Source organism: Ursus americanus, chromosome 28, assembly GCF_024610735.1.
Source record: "Ursus americanus isolate L20-20 chromosome 28, mUrsAme1.1.p, whole genome shotgun sequence".
NCBI classification, from domain to species: domain Eukaryota; kingdom Metazoa; phylum Chordata; class Mammalia; order Carnivora; family Ursidae; genus Ursus; species Ursus americanus.
In genome coordinates, this window is record NC_142154.1 from 4,196,381 (window position 1) to 4,214,442 (window position 18,062).

Genomic DNA, 18,062 nt, shown 5'->3' on the forward strand with positions numbered 1-18,062 from the left:
TCTGTTCTCGTTACTGACCCATGCCACCTCCGTGTGAGGCCATGATGAACCTATGAACTGTGGCCTCAGAGTTAATCTGTGTACCACATGCCCCTTCTCCACAGCGGTGCGTGACAGGAGTGGCACCTGAGCTAAGTAGAATTGGCGGGTGGATTAGAGTAGATGAGGGACAGGGGACGTGAGAGGTAAATACATGGGAATGGCAGTGAGGAATCATCCTTAGATAAAATACAATTTCAGGTGCTTTCTGAGCCTGACTTTCTCTACTGCCAGATCCCCTCAGCTGACTGTTCAGTGACTACGAAGGCTTCTTTCCCCACCCTTTTCTCCATCCAGCTCTGGTAGCGCTGGATGTGGTTAGTTTCCCATCCATTGCCTGACCTTTTAAGACCCACCTGGTCTCCTGTTGGCCTGCCCTAGAATACGAAAGCTGGCATTGGTGTTCCCCCTGCTTGTTGGTTTTCTCTGTTTAGTCCATGTTTCCAGAAGGGTAACCACAGCAGGTCCCTTTGATTTCTCTGGGCTGTAGTTTACTCCCCTACAAAATAGGGTTAGATGCTTCTGGTTCTGCTTATGTTAATTCAGATGGTGCTCAGTCTTGGGAATTTACCTCATAACTAGCTTTGATATTTTGGGATTTTGTTGAAAGAACTTTCTCAGATACCCAATCCCAAGGGTTAATTGATGAAGAGTTGTGGGTAGACAGCCCACAGAAGGAGGAAATAGAGGCAGTATTCATACTTATAGGAAATATTCTGAGTAATTAGTTTGTGTTTTTTTGATAATGTGGTATCATTTTTACCCACTTAAGTTAGTAAAATTTAGAGCCTTGATACAAGCTTAGAGTGAAACCCACACTCTCATACGTTTTTGATAGAAAGCAGAACCCTCCTAGAAAGCATTTTGGGATTTTACATCTAGGAATTGGACCCAAAAAAAACCACACAAAGCAAGAAGAAGCTATACCTTAAAGTTTGTGTTCATAATCCTGAAAACTTGGAATGTGTCTAAATATTTAACAGGGGAATAGGTTAGTGAAATTTAGCTTTTTCCCTAAATAGATTATCATAAATTAATTAAAAATGACTATGAAGACTTGCCTGGGGATATGAAAAAAATGTTGAGTTGGGGAGAACAGGATTTATTTAAATTTTAGTGTAAGGACAACTAATAAAAAAATGCATAGGAAGAAAGTCTAAAAGAAAATATCAGAGCTAAATGGTATAATTTCTATATAGAGTATGATTACTACTTTTATAACAAAACTGTCCTTTAAAAACCCGTGTCTTCCTTTTTCCTCCCCTAGTCAAGCCTTCGCATTTCCCCTCCCCTGCCCTTCCTGTCTCTGACGGGGGGTGGTCCCAGAGACCCTTTAAAGATGGGGGTTGGGTCCCGGATGGACCAAGAGCAAGCTGCTCTCGCTGCGGTCAGCCCCTCCCCAACCAGTGCATCCAAGAGATGGCCAGGAGCTTCTGTGTGGCCGTCCTGGGACCTCCTCGAAGCCCCCAAAGACCCCTTCAGCATCGAGAGAGAGGCCAGGCTGCACCGGCAAGCTGCAGGTGAGTGTGGCCGTGGCCAGGCCTGGAGCCTGTTCTGGGCACAGGGAGTAAGTGGCCTTAGTTCACAGACTGGTGAACTGTTCAGAAGGGGCCCTGGTTGTGTGGTGAAGTCTCTGGTGTGTTTTGTGGCGTAAGTGCGAATGGGACAAACTCAGGGACTTCTCTGAGGCTGAGCAGAGAGGAAGGAGGCTGCGCCCCTGTGGGGTTGGACCCACCTCTCCGTCGTGCTCTTCAGGGGTGGGTGTGTTCAGGAGAAACCCTGGAAGTGATGCCCAGGATTTCGTCTACCTCTCCCCTTTCTAATTCCGAGCCCTGTCAGACATAGCCCATGCTGGAGCTTTCTTCCCGAGGCTTTCTGATGGGTATGCTCAGGGATGCACTGTGGGGTAGGTGGTCCATGTGTCAGCCTCGTCTCCCAGGAACCCTTAGGCTCTGTCATCTGAGTTCAAACACGTATTGAATCTGTCCCTCCTCTTACACCGGTACTTGGAAGTAGAGGAGTCTCAGTAAGTTGCTCACCAAAGCTTCAGGGAGGTAGATGCTCACTGACCGCTCTTCTAAGGTTCTGGAGTTGAGACTAAGTGAATGTTCAGTTCTCCATCCATTTGCTTCTGTAGGCTTCAGTATGTCTATCTTTCCCACCACAGAGCTGGACCTGATCTCATTCTCCCCTGGTGTTTCTGCTGCCCTGTTCACTTAATGGTTTTGGCAACCCGTGTTTGTACTAGTGCCATTGTTTGCCTATGAAATGACATTACCTTGCTTTTGGATGAGGCCATTGTATTGATTTATGTTTTTGTTTGCAAAATATTGCTGATAGTACCCAAGTTCTTGGTGTAGCAACACATTGGGCCTGTGCCTTTTAAGGAATGAGCTTCCATGTCATTGTCCTGGGCGGACGTGATGGTTGGTTTCATTGGCTCTCTGCCCCAGTGCTGAAGGACTAAAACGGGCAAGGACTAGCCAGTCCCCACTGATCTGGAAAGGCACAGACTGAGACGGGTTGAAGGGCAAAGTGGTCACCGAGAACAGAGAGGCCTCTAGAACTTTTCAGAACAGGCCAAACAAGATGGTTTCTCCTCTGTACAGCAAGAAGGGTTTCTTAACGAGGTGTTTGAGTCAGAGAAACTTCAATGGGTTTAGACAAACTTGCATTTGGTATAAATAGAAAGCGGGGTGGTTGGGGGAAAATCCTTTATCCTACAGTATTGGCATCAAGGAAGGCCCGTGTCTGTGCAGGTGCTGTGAAGGCAGCTCTGGCAGTGAGGGGACATGGTTCTGCATAGGGGAGTGGTGGGGACATTCTTGTCTTGTTGGGTTGCTACTGGTGGTTTTTACTGGCACTGTCCTGACTTCTGTGACTGAGTTCAGAGTGAAGACCAGGGAACAGTAGAATGTTCCTTGTTTGAACATCTGGGGAGAAGGCCAATTTGGGCCAGTTAGCCTGTAGGACATTGTATACAAAATTGCTTTGTTGGTTTTAAAGTAATTAGAAATTTAATTAGTACTGTAAGCCATGACTAGATTAAACGACTTTGTGGTTGGCTTCTCAGTCACATGTTTGAAAATAGCTTGGGTTGGGATCACTTTTACCCGCATAACTGCTTGCTCTTCCCGTCTGTTCTAGTGGAGACAGAATTAGGGATTCGTCACACTGGGCTGACTGGTTTGATGAGGTGTAAGGTTTCTTGCCTTTCGGAATCCTCATGGATGTCCTCCCAGGCAGCCAGGCTGGGACCATGGCCTGTCTGGTTCTTTCTGGATAAGTTCATCCCAAAAAAGAGCAGTGACTTTGTTGATCCTCTGACCCATTTCTCTCTTTGTCGTCTACCAAAGCTGTGAATGAAGCCACCTGTACCTGGAGTGGCCAGCTTCCTCCCCGGAACTACAAGAACCCCATCTACTCTTGCAAGGTGTTCCTAGGAGGTGTTCCTTGGGATATTACGGAAGGTGAGCTGCTTCGAGCACTGAAGGTGGGGCGTCTCTCTCAAGAGCACTGAACCTGGACTCGAGGCCAGGGCTGAACCTGGGCCCAAGCACAGGGTAGTACAGGAGTGAGTGAGGGCGGGGGTGCATTTTTAGACACCCGTATTGTTTCTGTGTCTATTACCAGAGACCCAAGGTCAATTCTGAGTTGTTTGTCAAGGGAGAGAAGTCTGGGAGAGGAGCACTGGGCTCCTGTGCTTGCGCCTTCCTGGGGAGGGGGACCCGTCAGTTTCTGCCATTCTTTTCCATCTCCCTGCAGCTGGATTGGTTAACACCTTCCGTGTTTTTGGCTCTCTGAGTGTGGAGTGGCCTGGTAAGGATGGCAAGCACCCCCGGTGTCCTCCCAAAGGTAATATGCCTAAAGGTAATACAGACATGGTAGGAGCTTTTTTTTCCCCTCCCTACTACGTAATTGCACTGAGGGTGCTGGGCTGTCCCAGCTGCATGCCGGTAACTTGGTTTGGGCACTCGAGAGCACAGAACTTTCCGCTGTCGGCACTCCCTCCAGCCCAGCACGTCCCTCGGCTTCCTTGAGCTAATGTTCTCTGTCTACACCTACACTGCGGTTGGAGGTGCCTGTGAATCTTGCTGTGTGCAGTTCCTTGTGCACTTCCCTCCAAACCTGAACCCTGGCAGCTACTTTCCTCTCAAAATGAGGCATTCAAAAAGCTTTCCTTTGCCTGCCTTTCTTGCCCAGTTACATTGTTGCCTGACCTAATTCTGAGATCCCTTTGGAGTTGGCAGGAATGAGGACCAAGCATCTGATTCCTCACTGGTCTGAAATGAGATCCCTTCCCTGTAGAAAGGAGCAGGTGCTATTTTCACTCTGCTCCATCTTCACTGAAAATGTTCCGATGAACTGAACCAGTGGTCTAACTAGGCTTTTAAAGCAATACCTCCGTGCCCCAGCAGACGGGCCACAGACCTCCCATCCTCCCTGCCCCAGGACAGCCTGGCTCTGCTGACCGGAACATGCTGTGTTCTGGGATGAAGAGCTGTGTGGTTATGATGGGATCCTGTGTCCCACCTTGTCCTTTCCCTCCCTCGGGTGGGAGATGGTGTGCTTCTCCCTCACTTGGTCCAGCCATCTGACCCGGCAAGTGCTTCCATTCAGAAAGACATTCCAGGAGTAGGACAAACATGTATCTTACACATGAAGCCATTTCTCTTGGAAGAAACCCCCTACTGCAAAACCAAGCCTGAGGAGTAACCACCCCAGGGATGTTAATGCTGTTTCTCCCTTTATCGGAAATAGGGTATGTGTATCTGGTCTTTGAACTAGAGAAGTCTGTCCGGGCCTTGCTTCAGGCTTGCTCTCATGATCCACTGAGCCCAGATGGTCTGAGTGAATATTATTTCAAGATGTCCAGCCGGAGGATGCGCTGCAAGGAGGTGAGTTAGCACGACGTCCTCTCTCGGTCAGGGTGCTTCGTGTGTGAGGCATGGATTTCCTGGGGTGGGTGAGTACGCGGGCGGCGGGCGAGCGTTCCTACTGAGACAAGAAGGCTGCTCCTCCTGTGTTACGGGAAGGACAGCAAAATACTCCCTTACAGTAGAAAAACAAAAAACCTCTGGGCCTTCCTCGTGTCTGTGTGCTCCTGCCTGTAGAGGTTAGACTGTGTCCCGGCCCTTATTCTAGCCAACACCTCTGCCCCAAACGTCTGGTCTTAGAAATGAAATTGAAAACAGCAGCTTTCTCTACTTGGAATTAACTGATAATCTGCAGCTGTGTCTTGCTAGTCCTGCCCTCAGGCTGTGCCTCCGACCTCCCAGTCTGTGGCGGGTCAGTTCCTCCTTAGCCCACACCATCCGTGGAGCACCTCTTGGCTCCCATTCAGGGCTTGCTCACTATGTGCGTTCCTCCATATGCTTCTCTGTCTTGACGCCTTCTCTGCTCACGGCCTCGTGTGCCTGTGCCCTTAGCATCATGGGTCTCTAGCAGTGTTACTGCACCTGCGACCCTCACTGCTGGGGCTGCCAGGGCCCTTCCTGGGTCCCGTCTCAGACTTACTGAGTCAGTTTGGGAGGAGTGTAAGAATCTCCACTTTGGACCAAGCTCCACGAATGGTTCTAGTGGGTGATGTTCGAGAACCGCTTGTCAAAGGAAGTTCTGCGCTCAGGAATCAGTGTTGTTTTTTTTAAAAACCTGGTTCCAGAGAACACTGTGATACTGGACTAGCTACATAATATATCTGAACCTTCATTTCCTCATCTATAAAATGGGGACTTGAAATGCCTATTGTGGTAGGAAGATCAGCAGTTGCCAGGGGTTATGGAGGAGGGAGGGACGCATAGCTGGAGCACGGGGGGTTTAGGGTGGGGAGACTACTCGGTGTGATACTGCAGTGGTGGGATCATGTCCTTACACATTTGTCTAGACTCACAGAATGTACACAGACACCGAGCCTGAACCGTGGGGAAACCACCACTTTTGGGGGTGACGAGGTATTGGTGCAGGTCCCCCGATCGTAGCACAGGCACCGTGTGGGGGGGGGGCGCATGCCTCAGATCACGGAGAACATGGGAACTCTGCTCTTAGCTCAGCTTCTCTGTGAACTTAAAACTGCTCTAGGAAGTCAAGTCAGTTAAAATCTGTAGGGTAAAGGGGGAAAAAACCGAGATGGTCACATTGGGTTTAAAATAAAATAATCCAAGTAACAAAGCTGGCTCTTTATTTTATAGATGTTTCCTGGTGCTAATTCACATTCTGTCTTAGTGGCAGGGTAAGTTGGTCTCGCGGCTGCCCTTTCCCGCTGCGTGGGGCTCACACAGCTCTCCCACCTCCTTACACTCTAGGACTTGGTTAACCTGCTCCGTCGTCCCTGTTCCCTGCTTTCACAGCGAGAGGCTGCCACGGCCACACCACAGACCCCCGGCCCTCCTCAGTGCCCCTGCTGGCACCTCCCCATCTCCTGTCCCCGCCTCGTCACCTTGCAGTGATTCCCCGCCTTTGACGCACTGACTCTCGGCTGTCCTGGTTCTCCTTCCTCTCAGGCTCTTCTCTGCCACCAGTGCACTCAGAATTGGACTCTCTTCTCTCCCCGTCACTTCAGTCGCTCCTGTGGCTCTGCTCTCGCTTTCAGACCCACACTCCCCTCTCCAGCCTCACATCCTCCTTGAGCCCTGCCTTCCTGTGGGGCCTTTCTTGAGGATGTCCTGTAATCTAGATTCTTGCGCTTAGTGTAAGAAAAAGCTTGGAAAGCTTGCTGGCCCCTGGGATATAGACCAAGATGGTGATACTTCTCCACGGGGGTGGAAAAAGCAAAACAGACTTTTTCATCTTCCCATGAAATGAGATTGTCCCGGTACCTGCCATCAGGCGCTCATCTCACGGTCTTCTAGGCCTGGACCCCTTCAGCCCCGACTCCTCATTCTCCCACCAGGCCCAGGCGTCTCACCTGTACAGCCTCCTCTGTGGAAGAATCTTCTTGGCCTTGGCCTGTTCTGTGCCCAGCGCCACCAGGACCTCCAGGTCCTCATCACCCATCCTTTCAGCTGTGGTTTCCACCTCAGATCTCTTCCTGCTTCAAGACTTTTTGCTGTTGGTGTTGTTGGATCGTCACAGATTAACTTTCCAAAAACACCAGTCATCTGTCAGCTCACTTCCTGTGGAGTCTTCTGCCTGCTATGCCAGATTTTGTTCTAGGCTCAGGGAACTCAGGGGCAAAGGACATGGTCACCTCCTGCCCTGTAAGCCATCCACCCTGCCTCTCTCCAGTTACTCCCTGTCCCTGGCACACGCCCGATCCTGCACACATTGGGCCAGCAGCCGTCTCATAGTGGGACCGCGAGCATCCCCACCCTCTGTCCTTCCAGGTCTTACCCTTCAGTGTGAGTCCCTTCTGCCCCAGGGACGTCGTGCTCTCTGTGGCTCTGCGGTCCTCTGCTGGAACCATACAGTTGACGGTAGTGACAGAGGGCTAGGTTGCTGGGTGTGACAGCTGGGACTGTTTCGCTTGCTCTCCAGGATGACTGGTTGCTGTTCCACTTGTTTCCCCCATTTTGGACACACAGACTCATCGAAACCCAGCTCTAGTGGGGGTGAGGTGGCTGCTGAGTGCCTGTGTGCCCGGGACTGGGCGGTACTCTGCGCCCCCACTGGATGGGCCTCGGAACCCCAGCTGGAGTGCCTCCCGAGCATGTGCCTCGCGGCACGAGGGCCCGTGTCTCCGGCTCCCTGCCAGGGCTCACACATCTTTGGGTGGTTTCCAGGTGCAGGTGATCCCCTGGGTCTTGGCTGACAGCAACTTTGTCCGGAGCCCCTCTCAGAGACTCGACCCCAGCAGGACAGTGTTTGTTGGTGCTCTGCACGGGATGCTCAACGCCGAGGCCCTGGCAGCCATCTTGAACGACCTATTTGGTGGAGTGGTGTACGCTGGGATTGACACAGATAAGCACAAGTATCCCATTGGTAAGTGTCCCACTTCTGTGTGGGAAAGCTTGGTGGCCCCTGGGACCTTGCTAGACCGAGATTGTGATACTTCCCACGGGAGTGGAGAGGGAGGCCTGACCCAGGTCTGCAGATGAGTTCCTACCAGCAGCATAGCGTCGTTCTCTAGAGAAGCCATCAGTCCTGCCTCTTGCACCCACCCCTCTCCCTCCACCTCCCACGAACGGGGGGAGAGTGGTAGGAGATCATAGGAGGTGAAAGTGGGACCAGAACTTTGGTTGGAAGCTCAGAGCTCATAGCCAAACCAGTCTGCGACAAGAACAGGTATATTAAAAAGCAGGACCTCCCTGAACTTGCCTGTTTTTTTAAGAGTTCTTGAAAAGTGGCCTTGTCTCCAGGGGCAGAGACCAATGAAGGACGATACCAGGTGACTCAGGCAGCAGAGTGTAGTCATGGCCTGTGCTGTCCTCGCTGAGGGGAGTTTTTTATCAGCCCCCCTGAGAAAGGAGGTTCATTTCTCAACCATAGCAGAGTAATCTTGGTGGTGGGGTTTGGAGGTGGAGCAGAGCCTGGACTTTGTGATCAAGACATGGCTAAGCCACCTCCCCGAATGCTTACTCTGCCCACCCACACTGAGTCTGGCGGGGAGGGAGCACCGCCTGCTGATCCCTGCTGCACCGCACACGGGGCACGGGGACCAGAGAGGCTGTGGGGCCGCGGCAGCATTTGGCAGGATGGGTCGTCTTGTGGCTTCCCTGCTCCATCTCCGGAGTGCCTCCAGGCCAGGAGGGGTTTGCGGGCCGCCCTCCCTTCAGAGATGTGTTCTCTCTGCATCTTGGTTCCCACTCCTACCCCTGCCTGTGCTTCTGCCAGGACCAGAGGCGTCTCTGCCGGCCCCCGTCTCAGGCAGCACGTCCTTCCCCTGTGCTAGCAGTCTGCATGACTACACTGTTCAATAAATGGGGTTGCTGAATGCTTAAAATACGGCCAGTGTCATGTGTTCAAATGATAGTATCTGGGATAAATTGGGTTAAATAAATTATATTATAAAAATTAATTCCACCACTTTTTTTTCACTTAAACGTGGCTACTTGAAGACTTAAAATTACATAAGTATCTCACATTATATTTCTGTCTGACACCCCTGGTCTAGAAACAGGGTTTCCTGAGTGTTGACAAGTAGCATTTGGGAGAATTTGGTTAGAAGGTAAGTTTGTTCTCTTATTCCTAGGGTCTGGTCGTGTGACTTTCAATAACCAACGTAGTTACCTGAAAGCGGTCAGCGCTGCTTTCGTGGAAATCAAAACCACCAAGTTCACCAAGAAGGTGAGTGTGCTGGTCTGTACCTTTAGTCTGGGTCTTCACTACCCACGGCAGGCCTGAGCCTGGAGCCGTTTGTGTGCTGGGGTGCCCAGGGAGTGGGCCAAGTGAGGTTTGGGTTGGGCGTGGCCTGGCCATGGCAGGCTCCGGAGGGAGGGGAGCTGGGACCGTGGAGTCTCTTCAACATGTGAGGTGTCTCCGCTCACTGGGTGTTTGACCAATGTTGCTTGGGCAGCCTGGCTTCCTATTCTCCAACCTGACCTGAGTCCTCTGAACACTTACTTTTTGCTGGGTGATCGAATGGTGGCGTCAGATTTGCTAAGAAACCCATGCAGATGCAGTGGTGTGTGTTGGAGCCTGCCGGCCTGGCCTTCTGTGCTGTGTGGATCTGTCCTCTAGGGTCTTACTCTGCCCGTAATCCTCTCCTTTAAAACGAGACCTCCTGCACTCCTGTGTATAGCTCAGTAATGCCCCTTCTTTTCTGGCCCCTTTGGCCTCCTGGAGAGAAGAGCCACTCACTCTCCCATTCTTGCTTTGTGCAGGTTCAGATTGACCCCTACCTAGAAGATTCTCTGTGTCATATCTGCAGTTCTCAGCCTGGTCCCTTCTTCTGTCGAGATCAGGTGAGTCCCCAGGGCACTTGAGATGTCTAGGAAGTCCCTGCCCTCAATTAAAAATTGTCATGCCACATTTGTCCCTAGAAAGTTGGTGCTCTTGTAGTTGTCTAAGAACACACAAAGGAGACAGCGGTCATGTTCTCTGATGGTCAGACCAGGGAAACAAGCCCTTGGGAAAGCTTGTTGAGTTGAGTCTTAACACCTTGGCCCTCCCCTTGCCTGTGGCACGACCACCAACAGGACATCTTTGTGCATGAAAGGAACCTGAGTGGGTATGGTCAGTAGCACCTGTAAGCCGAGTACAATAGTTCTAACTCAGGCCTTTCTCCATTGATCTTCCCCTGCTCAAGGACCCCTTCTTCACTTGTGAGCCTCTGGACTCTTGATATTTGTACCTGGCTTCTATCCACAGTTGTCAGAGTGGGCAGCTTTCTGTTGAATGCTCCTGGGTGGCAGGAGCAGGGCTCTGGGTGCGTTAGGGCAGTGTTTCTCTTATGTTAATGAGCACACATTTGAGGATCTTGTTTAAATGCAGATTCCGACTTGGGTTTGGAGTGGAATGTGAGATTCTTTATTTCTGACAAGTTTCCAGGTGGTGTCAGTGTGGCTGGCCTGGTACCACACTTGGACAGGAGTTAGGGGAGGTTTGGGGCTTGTTCACACACAAGCAGGCAGCCCTGCTTGGGTTTTTGCATGGTGCTTATTGCTCAGGTCAGAGGTTCCAGGTAGGTCAAAGTTAACCCGGAGGCTCCAGAGGGAGGGTGTGAGTAAATTTGGGTTATTGAGTAAGGGTCAGAACATGTATCTCTCTGAGGAGCCTCCTCTAGCAGACTTCTGTATGTCCGTATCATTCACAGCTGACCCCCATCTTCAGGTCACTGTTCAGAGGTTGGTGGGTTGGCTGAGGTTGCACGGCTGGCCAGAGCTAGGACCAGGCCTGTGGTGCATACCCCATCGCCTCTCCACTTAGTGTGAAGAGGAAGGCCTGTTGCCTAGCATTAGGACATGGAGCCGCTGTCTTTGAGTGTTCTCCCAAATTATCAGCCATATGATGCAGCTGCTCTGTAGGAGGTGGGAAGGGCAGGGGACCTGAAGAGCAGCCCCGGGGGTGGGAGGGACTGCGGGGAGCTGGCGCCCTCTCCGCACACAGTAGGAGCACAGCACGTTTGCTTGAGTTGGGCACTTAGTGGGTTTACCGCAGTTGGTCAGGCCTCTGTTAGGGGTGAAAATGTTCCCCAAGACCATGTCTTCTAACCGCACAGAGGCCACCAGGAATCCCTGCTCCCTCTCCAGCAGGGCAGGCAGGCAGCTCCCGCAGCAGCCCCTCACTGGTGCTGACGCGGGCACGGCGTCTCTCCTCCTTCTCCCCCACCAGGTGTGCTTCAAATACTTCTGCCGGAGCTGCTGGCACTGGCGGCACAGCATGGAGGGCCTGCGCCACCACAGCCCCCTGATGCGGAACCAGAAGAACCGAGATGCCAGCTAGAGGGGCTGGCCGTGCCCGGTGGCCTGTGGCGCCCAAGGCTGGCAGGTCAGGCAGCTGCCTGCACCTTCCTGCCCCTGGCGACCAGGGAGCTGGCTTCCCAAGGACAAGGGAAAATCGTAGTCACCTTTGCACTTGCTGAATCTGTCTTTGTTTCTGCACTAATTAATGCACAATGAGTTCTGTCGGGTTTTGTTTTCAGGGGGTGCGCCGGGGCAAGGACCTTCTGGCTCACCCTCCAAGCGACTCTGTAGTTTTCCCAGATTTTAGTTCCTCATTTTGCCGATGAAAAGCAAAAAAGAACTACGTGTCCGGAAGGTATTGACACGATGCCTACATCTAGGTTTATTTATTAAAAGCGCTTTTTTACATTCCTTGCAATACTGATGGTGGTGATGCGCAGGTCTCGTTGGTTTCATTCTCGCAGTTGCCATACAGTGCCTTTCCATTTATTTAACCCCCACCTGAACGGCATAAACTGAGTGTTCAGCTGGTGTTTTTTACTGTAAACAACAAGGAGACTTTGCTCTTCATTTAAACCAAAATCATATTTCATATTTTACGCTCGAGGGTTTTTACCGGTTCCTTTTTACACTCCTTAAAACAGTTTTTAAGTCGTTTGGAACAAGAGATTTTTTTTCTTTCCTGGCAGCTTTTAACATTATAGCAAATTTGTGTCTGGGGGACTGCTGGTCACTGTTTCTCACAGTTGCAAATCAAGGCATTTGCAACCAAGAATAAAAAAATTTTTTTTGGATTTGAAACTGGACCGGATAAACGGTATTTGAGCGGCTGCTGTATATAGTTTTAAATGGTTTATTGCACCTTCCTAAGTTGCACTTATGTGGGGGGAGGGTTGATAGAAGTTTTTAATCACAAAGTCACAGGACTTTTTTCTTTTGTAACTGAGCTAAAAAAGGGCTGCTTTTTGGTGGGGGCAGATGAAGGCTCACAGGAGCCCTTTCTCTCAGAGGGGACAAGTACCCTTCCCTTATTTCTTTTATTTGAGAAGTGTATGAAGCAACAGTTGCAGTCACGGAAATGCTACTGGAATTTGAAAACTTGACTTTTTCTTTCTTCTTTTTTTAAAAAAAAAAAAACAAAAAACCTACTTGCCCCTCTTTGGGAAGCTGTGTGCCAAAGAACCAGTGTCATAACCCCTCCCTCCTGCTGAGCTGATGTTGCGTTGCTGCATATCCCAGCTACTCTGTGGGTTTTGTGAAGCTGTGTGTGAAGTCTCTACCTCATTGTAGTATATGCAGGCAAGACTGCACTCTCCTACGGATGTGTGGAGTAAGCTGTGGTGTAGTTTTTTTGGCACATAATAAACACGTTGCAGCAGAGTTCTCGTTGTCTCTGTGTCTGAGGTGTGGGAGCCGAGGGGCAATAGGGTAATAAGGCTTGAGAGTAAAACTTCGTGTTTCCTTGGATTTTCTGTGATGGGATTCCAGCCCAGGTTGGCAGTGGGGTCACGGGGAGACCTGCCCCTGCAAGTACTTCTTGGTCACTTCCGCGGTCAAATGCACCTCGGAGACGCCTCTCTGGCGGGTGGGTAGCTTTAGTCCAAGCATAAGAAGCCCTCGCGCGTACACTTCTCAAAGCCCCAGACCCAGCCTGGAGAAACCGGAGGCACGGCTGCTCTGGCCACGTGTTCTCAAGCTCTCCCAGGCCTTCCGGGAAGGCTTTCCATCGCCTTGGACTGACCGGTGCTCGCCCAGTCCTTTCGGAGAGGGAGAACTTTCCCTCCTGCTGTTGTTGAGAGCCCTGTTAATTCGGACTCTGTCCCAGGCTCCGGGATTTGTGAGAGGGTCCGCGGATGAGTTTTCCAGGTAGGTTGTGCCTGGGCCCAGCGCCTGGACTGATCTTTGGATTCCGCTGTAGGCTGAAGTAGAGGGAACCTGACACAGCCAAGCATCCGTCTGCTGAGAGGGGCAAGAACTCGCGGTCGGACGGGGTGGGGAGTCCTTCGGCGAGAAGGAGCGGCCTCGTCTTTGGAGGCCCGGCTGGCAGCTGCTTCACAGGACGTTTGCTGGTAAAGTAAGCTCCTGCAACTTCTTCAGAGGAGCCTGACCGCCCTTTTGGTCTCCGCTTTTTCTCCTTTTCCCGAAGAGGCATCTCTCCCCTCCATCCCCGTCTTGTGCAGCTGCCACTTTCAGGGAGAGAGCTTCCTGTCCTCCGGCCTTCCATTCCCAGTCAGTCCAAAGTCCGCGGGCACTGGCCAAGGTGACCGGAAGGGAGTTGAGGGATGAGGCCCAGCCCGGTGCCCCTTAACTCCTGCAACCTGGCCAGCCCAGCCTTTCCTGAAGTCAGGTGGGGGCCTGGGACTTGCTTCAGCAGCGTTGGGGGGAGCAGAGCTGGAGGGAGGGGGCAGGCTTGGGGACGGGTCGGCAGCAAACCGTGCTGGTTGGAGGAGGTGCGTCTGGTTGGGAGCACTGCAGGCGAACTGGGCCCTCTGCTTCCACGTTTGAGGGCTTGCTTTGTGGGGGGCACTGGGGACTAGGGAAGCAAAACGACCCTTACTGTCGTGGAGCTCACCCTTAGCTGAGGAAACTAAGACAAGTCACCATGACAAGCAGCTTAAAAAGGACGGTGATGCTACAAAAGGATAAAGGGGGAAAGCCCCTCTGATAAGGTGACGCTTGACCAAAGACTTAGAAAAAACGGGATAAGCCTCTCCCAGTGGCAAGCCTCTCCCAGTGGCAAGACTCTCCCCGTGGCACGCCTCTCCCCCAGGCTAGAAAAGGCAAGTCCCCGAGGCTGAGGGTCCTGGGCGGGGCGCCATCCCTACCTCCTTACCTTTCCACGCTCCCGAATGCCGTCCCAAGGATGCTAAAGCCTCCCCCCGTCTCGTGGGCACGTGCAGAAGACATGCACGCCCTCTGTCTAGGGCACAGCAAACGATCCTATCTCAGAACCAAGGAGCAGAAGAAGCGGGCGAACAGAACCGTAGGAGGGGCGGGGAGCGGGAGCGGAAGCGGGAGCCGCGCCCACGGGGGGTAGGGGGCGGGCCAGACATTCGCCCCGCCCACCAGATGGCCGCGGGCCGCCTGCATTTCCGCCCCGCCGCGCCGGGGGTCGCTGTGGAGCATCCGAGTCGACTCTGCGAGTCCCGGGTTAGCCGGAAGCGCCTTTCTGGCCGGCGCTTTATAGGCCTCGCTTGTGCTTCCTGTTTCCTCTTTTACTATACCCGCCAACATGGTAGGTATCTTGGCCCGAGGCCCCGGCTCCCTACAATCGTCCTCCATCCGCTGCTTTCCGCGGCCCCCAGCCCTCGAGGAAGGGCGCGGGGCCCCGCCAGGCCCCAGCCTCCGCGGGCCGCTGGCCTCCGCGCTGAGCCGCGCGCTCCGGCGGTGCCCGGCCGGCCCTTCTCCCGTCCCGGGCTCTGCCGCAGCCCGCGAACCCCGCTGCCGTCGGAGGGCTGTCCTGGCTCGCGGGTGACGCTGTGTTCTCCCACTCGCAGGGCCGCGTCCGCACCAAAACCGTGAAGAAGGCGGCCCGGGTCATCATTGAGAAGTACTACACGCGCTTGGGCAACGACTTCCACACCAACAAGCGCGTGTGCGAGGAGATCGCCATCATCCCCAGCAAGAAGCTCCGCAACAAGATCGCAGGGTGAGCTGGCGGCGAGGAGCGCGGGCGGGGCGCGGGCGGGCTTCGCTTTGGGGTGGTCGTCCGGGGCAGGGCCCCGGGCGGTCGTGAGGATTCGAGCTGGCGGGTCTGAAGGCGCGGGCGGGGCCCCGGCCCTCGTCGCTGCGGCGTCGGCGGCCTCACGGTGCTGCTGGGCATGTGTCCCTTCGCAGCTATGTCACACACCTGATGAAGCGGATTCAGAGGGGCCCCGTCAGGGGCATCTCCATCAAGCTGCAGGAGGAGGAGCGAGAAAGGAGGGATAATTACGTGCCCGAGGTAAACTTGCGGGGTCTGCCTCCGGCTCATCCTCAGAGGTGGGGCAGGTTGCTGAGAACCTGCAGAGGGGTCCTCCGGCGAGTCTGAGCAAGGGGTCTCTTATCCATAGACCTCTCCCCCCGCCCCCGGCCAGCTGTAGGTGCCCAAAGTCATGTGCCGGTGTGGTAGCCCTGTTCTTCCGTGCTGGGGCCCTTTAGGCCCTCCGGCTTCTTCCCAGCAGAGCCCTTGATGCTGTGCGTTTCATGGTTTGCCTTAGCATCTCATTCCTGAGCTGTTGCCTCCTCCGGAGGTTTTCTGCAAACCGGTTGGATGTTAGCGAGGGAATTACAAAGGTAGAAGCAGAAAAGCGGATCCCTGGGACCTGGAATCCTTAAGCAGACTGCTCACCTTGGAGGGTGCCGGCCCCTACCCCCCCCCCCCCCTCGTTGAAGAATCCTGGAGAAACGGTGGGGAGAGTGAGAGATGATGACCCACTGATTGTTTGGGGGCCTGCCCTGTTCCTTCTAGGTCTCAGCCCTGGATCAGGAAATCATTGAAGTAGATCCTGACACTAAGGAAATGTTGAAACTCTTGGTAAGTGTTGGCCGACTAACTAAAGGAGGACTTTATCCCTGGCCGAGGACCATCCGTAGCTTTTCCTCTGTCCTCGCCATGTCCCAAGAGGCCCATCCTGTTACCTACCTTTACTACCTGAGGAAATGGTAACTTGAAGATTAGTGGGTGGCAGGGTTGGGAGTTCTGTCTACACTGCTACCATTGGACAGGCTGCCTCCAAAATGGGGTTACCCTGTTATTCAAGGTGGAGATGGCCCTCCACAGGAGGAGTTCCTAGAGCCAGTGGCCATTCCCCCAGGACTTTCAGGACACCCGTCCTCCCTCCTCTCCTGTTCGTGTGTCCTGCCTGCCTCTGTGGCTGCTGCTCACATTTGCCTCCCTGGTTCCAGCTCTGGTTGTCTTTTCATTTCATTCTTTGTGCCTTCCCTCGGGGACTTCACTGCGTGTGCGTCTGTATGCTGACCACTCTGAAGAACTGTGCTCTCCTTCCCCGTACTCACCAGATTGTTGAGCTGTCTTCATGTGGCTTCTCTCCGTAGTTGTGCATAGTTTGGTGAAGGCAGCATGGCTTCAGAGCCCAGTACGCAGTGACCTGAAGCAACTTCGTTTTTTCTTCTTTATGATCATGAAATATTTGATTCAGGAAGGTAATGAACTTCAGTGTACCCACCAGGCAGTTTCAGAAAAACATGACCAGTATAGCTGAAGTCTGCCGTGGATCATTTTCTCCAGAAATAACCTCTGTCCCGAATGCGACTTTGTAGTTTCAAATATAAAATTGGTTTTTGAGAATAAAATGAGAGGGACATTAAGTGTCAGGCCCTGGAAAGGAAATGGCACTGTATGTGGCCTAGAGCAGTGATTCTCAAAGGAATAGATTTGACCTTCAGGGCATTTGGTACTGTCTGGACACGTTAGGTTGTCAGAGCTGGGGAATACTAGCAGACATTAGTGGATAGAGGCCAGGGATGCCGCTACAAATCCTGCAGTGTGCAGGACAACACCCTGGGTGTTGGGGTGCATGTGCCTTCAGATCGCAGGTAGGCTCCCTTGTGAGTTAATGCTCTGGGGCAGGGAGAAGGCCCCTGTTGGGTTTCTGCAGGGTCCCACCAACCGGAGCCCAAGCCAGGGGAGGCTGACAGGCATGGCCTGCCAGTGCTCCTGGGACTTTCATCACAGAGCTCCTGAACTGAACCTATTTTGTTGTTTTTCTAGGACTTCGGCAGTCTGTCCAACCTGCAGGTCACTCAGCCTACAGTTGGGATGAATTTCAAAACACCGCGTGGAGCCGTTTAATCTTTCTGCTGTGCTGTAATATCTTCAATAAACCTTGGACAACAACCTTGCCTGTGTCCTGTGTGGGTTGGGTGCCAGTAGTGCTAAGGGCAGGAGTTCTTTCTCAAGGGAGAGATCCTGAGGAGCGCTCTGCAGTGTGAGCAATTGTAAGTGGCCTCTTGGCAGTGCCCATACAGACAGTGGGTGTGTTGGAGAGTTGAGCCACCCTGCCTCATCCTGGCAGGCACTGAGCTCTCACCTTGGCTTCAGGTGGAAGTTGGGAGATGCTTTCCTCCTCGCCCCGCATGCCTGGGTGTTTGATCCTCAGCCTTTCCCAGTTACATACAATCTGGGCTAATGAGCCTGTCTTGAAAGGGTAACTAACACTCCTCACCTGTTTGAGCGTTGGGCTTTGTGGGTGGGAGATAGGATGGGTGGTGTCTGCCCGGTACCTGGAACACAGGAGATGCAAGTTTGAGTGGAGGTGAGGAGGGTCGATGCAACTGGGATGCTTGCTGGCTGGATCCTGGATACATGGCTCTGAGCTTGTCTGCTGAGGCTGTGGGTCAGAGAGAGGGCAGGGCTGGTGCCTGCTCTTGAGTAATGAGAAGACGGAGCTGTTGCTAAGTTGGTGGTCCACAGGTTTGCTTTTCTGTCCCCGGCGGAGCTGGGCAAGCGTGGGTGTTGAGATCTCTGCAAGGAGGTGGTAGAAGCCTTGCCGGTCTGCTGCTGTGAGGCAGATAGATACAGCAAACAATGTAAAAATACGTAACAATGTTGATAGAAAAACATTTCAGAGAAGGTTGCAAATACAAGAAACTTCAAATACTCAGATCTACCAATTGTTAATTTTGCCCTAGTCGCTTTATACTCGAGTGTGTGTCTGTGTGCGCGCGTGCACGTGCCCGTATGCATATGAATTTCTGGTCTATTGAGATAAGTTAGAGGCATGCCCTTTTGCCCCAAATATT

The 18,062-nt window shown here is 52.7% G+C and overlaps 2 protein-coding genes across 7 annotated transcripts in view; both read left to right on the forward strand.

Moving 5' to 3' along the window:
- CPEB1 (cytoplasmic polyadenylation element binding protein 1) overlaps positions 1 to 12,698 on the forward strand; it is a 92,378-nt gene extending 79,680 nt beyond the window's left edge. For 4 of the 6 annotated variants that reach the window (XM_087856604.1, XM_087856600.1, XM_087856601.1 and 1 more), the window contains exons 5-12: positions 1,307 to 1,559; positions 3,396 to 3,509; positions 3,805 to 3,909; positions 4,801 to 4,937; positions 7,758 to 7,956; positions 9,167 to 9,261; positions 9,798 to 9,878; positions 11,248 to 12,698. In XM_087856604.1, the coding sequence (XP_087712730.1) occupies positions 1,307 to 1,559; positions 3,396 to 3,509; positions 3,805 to 3,909; positions 4,801 to 4,937; positions 7,758 to 7,956; positions 9,167 to 9,261; positions 9,798 to 9,878; positions 11,248 to 11,358 (1,095 nt within the window). In that variant the 3' untranslated portion in view covers positions 11,359 to 12,698. The remainder of the gene's footprint in view (positions 1 to 1,306; positions 1,560 to 3,395; positions 3,510 to 3,804; positions 3,910 to 4,800; positions 4,938 to 7,757; positions 7,957 to 9,166; positions 9,262 to 9,797; positions 9,879 to 11,247) is intronic. The other 2 variants (XM_087856602.1, XM_087856603.1) reach the window with 1 other exon arrangement.
- A 1,689-nt stretch (positions 12,699 to 14,387) lies between these two features.
- RPS17 (ribosomal protein S17) lies at positions 14,388 to 17,157 on the forward strand. Its single transcript, XM_045813146.2, is given in 6 exon segments — positions 14,388 to 14,539; positions 14,541 to 14,553; positions 14,816 to 14,967; positions 15,156 to 15,261; positions 15,769 to 15,834; positions 17,032 to 17,157. Coding segments are annotated over 6 exon segments (570 nt in total). The 3' UTR covers positions 17,113 to 17,157.
- Positions 17,158 to 18,062: the final 905 nt, after the last annotated feature.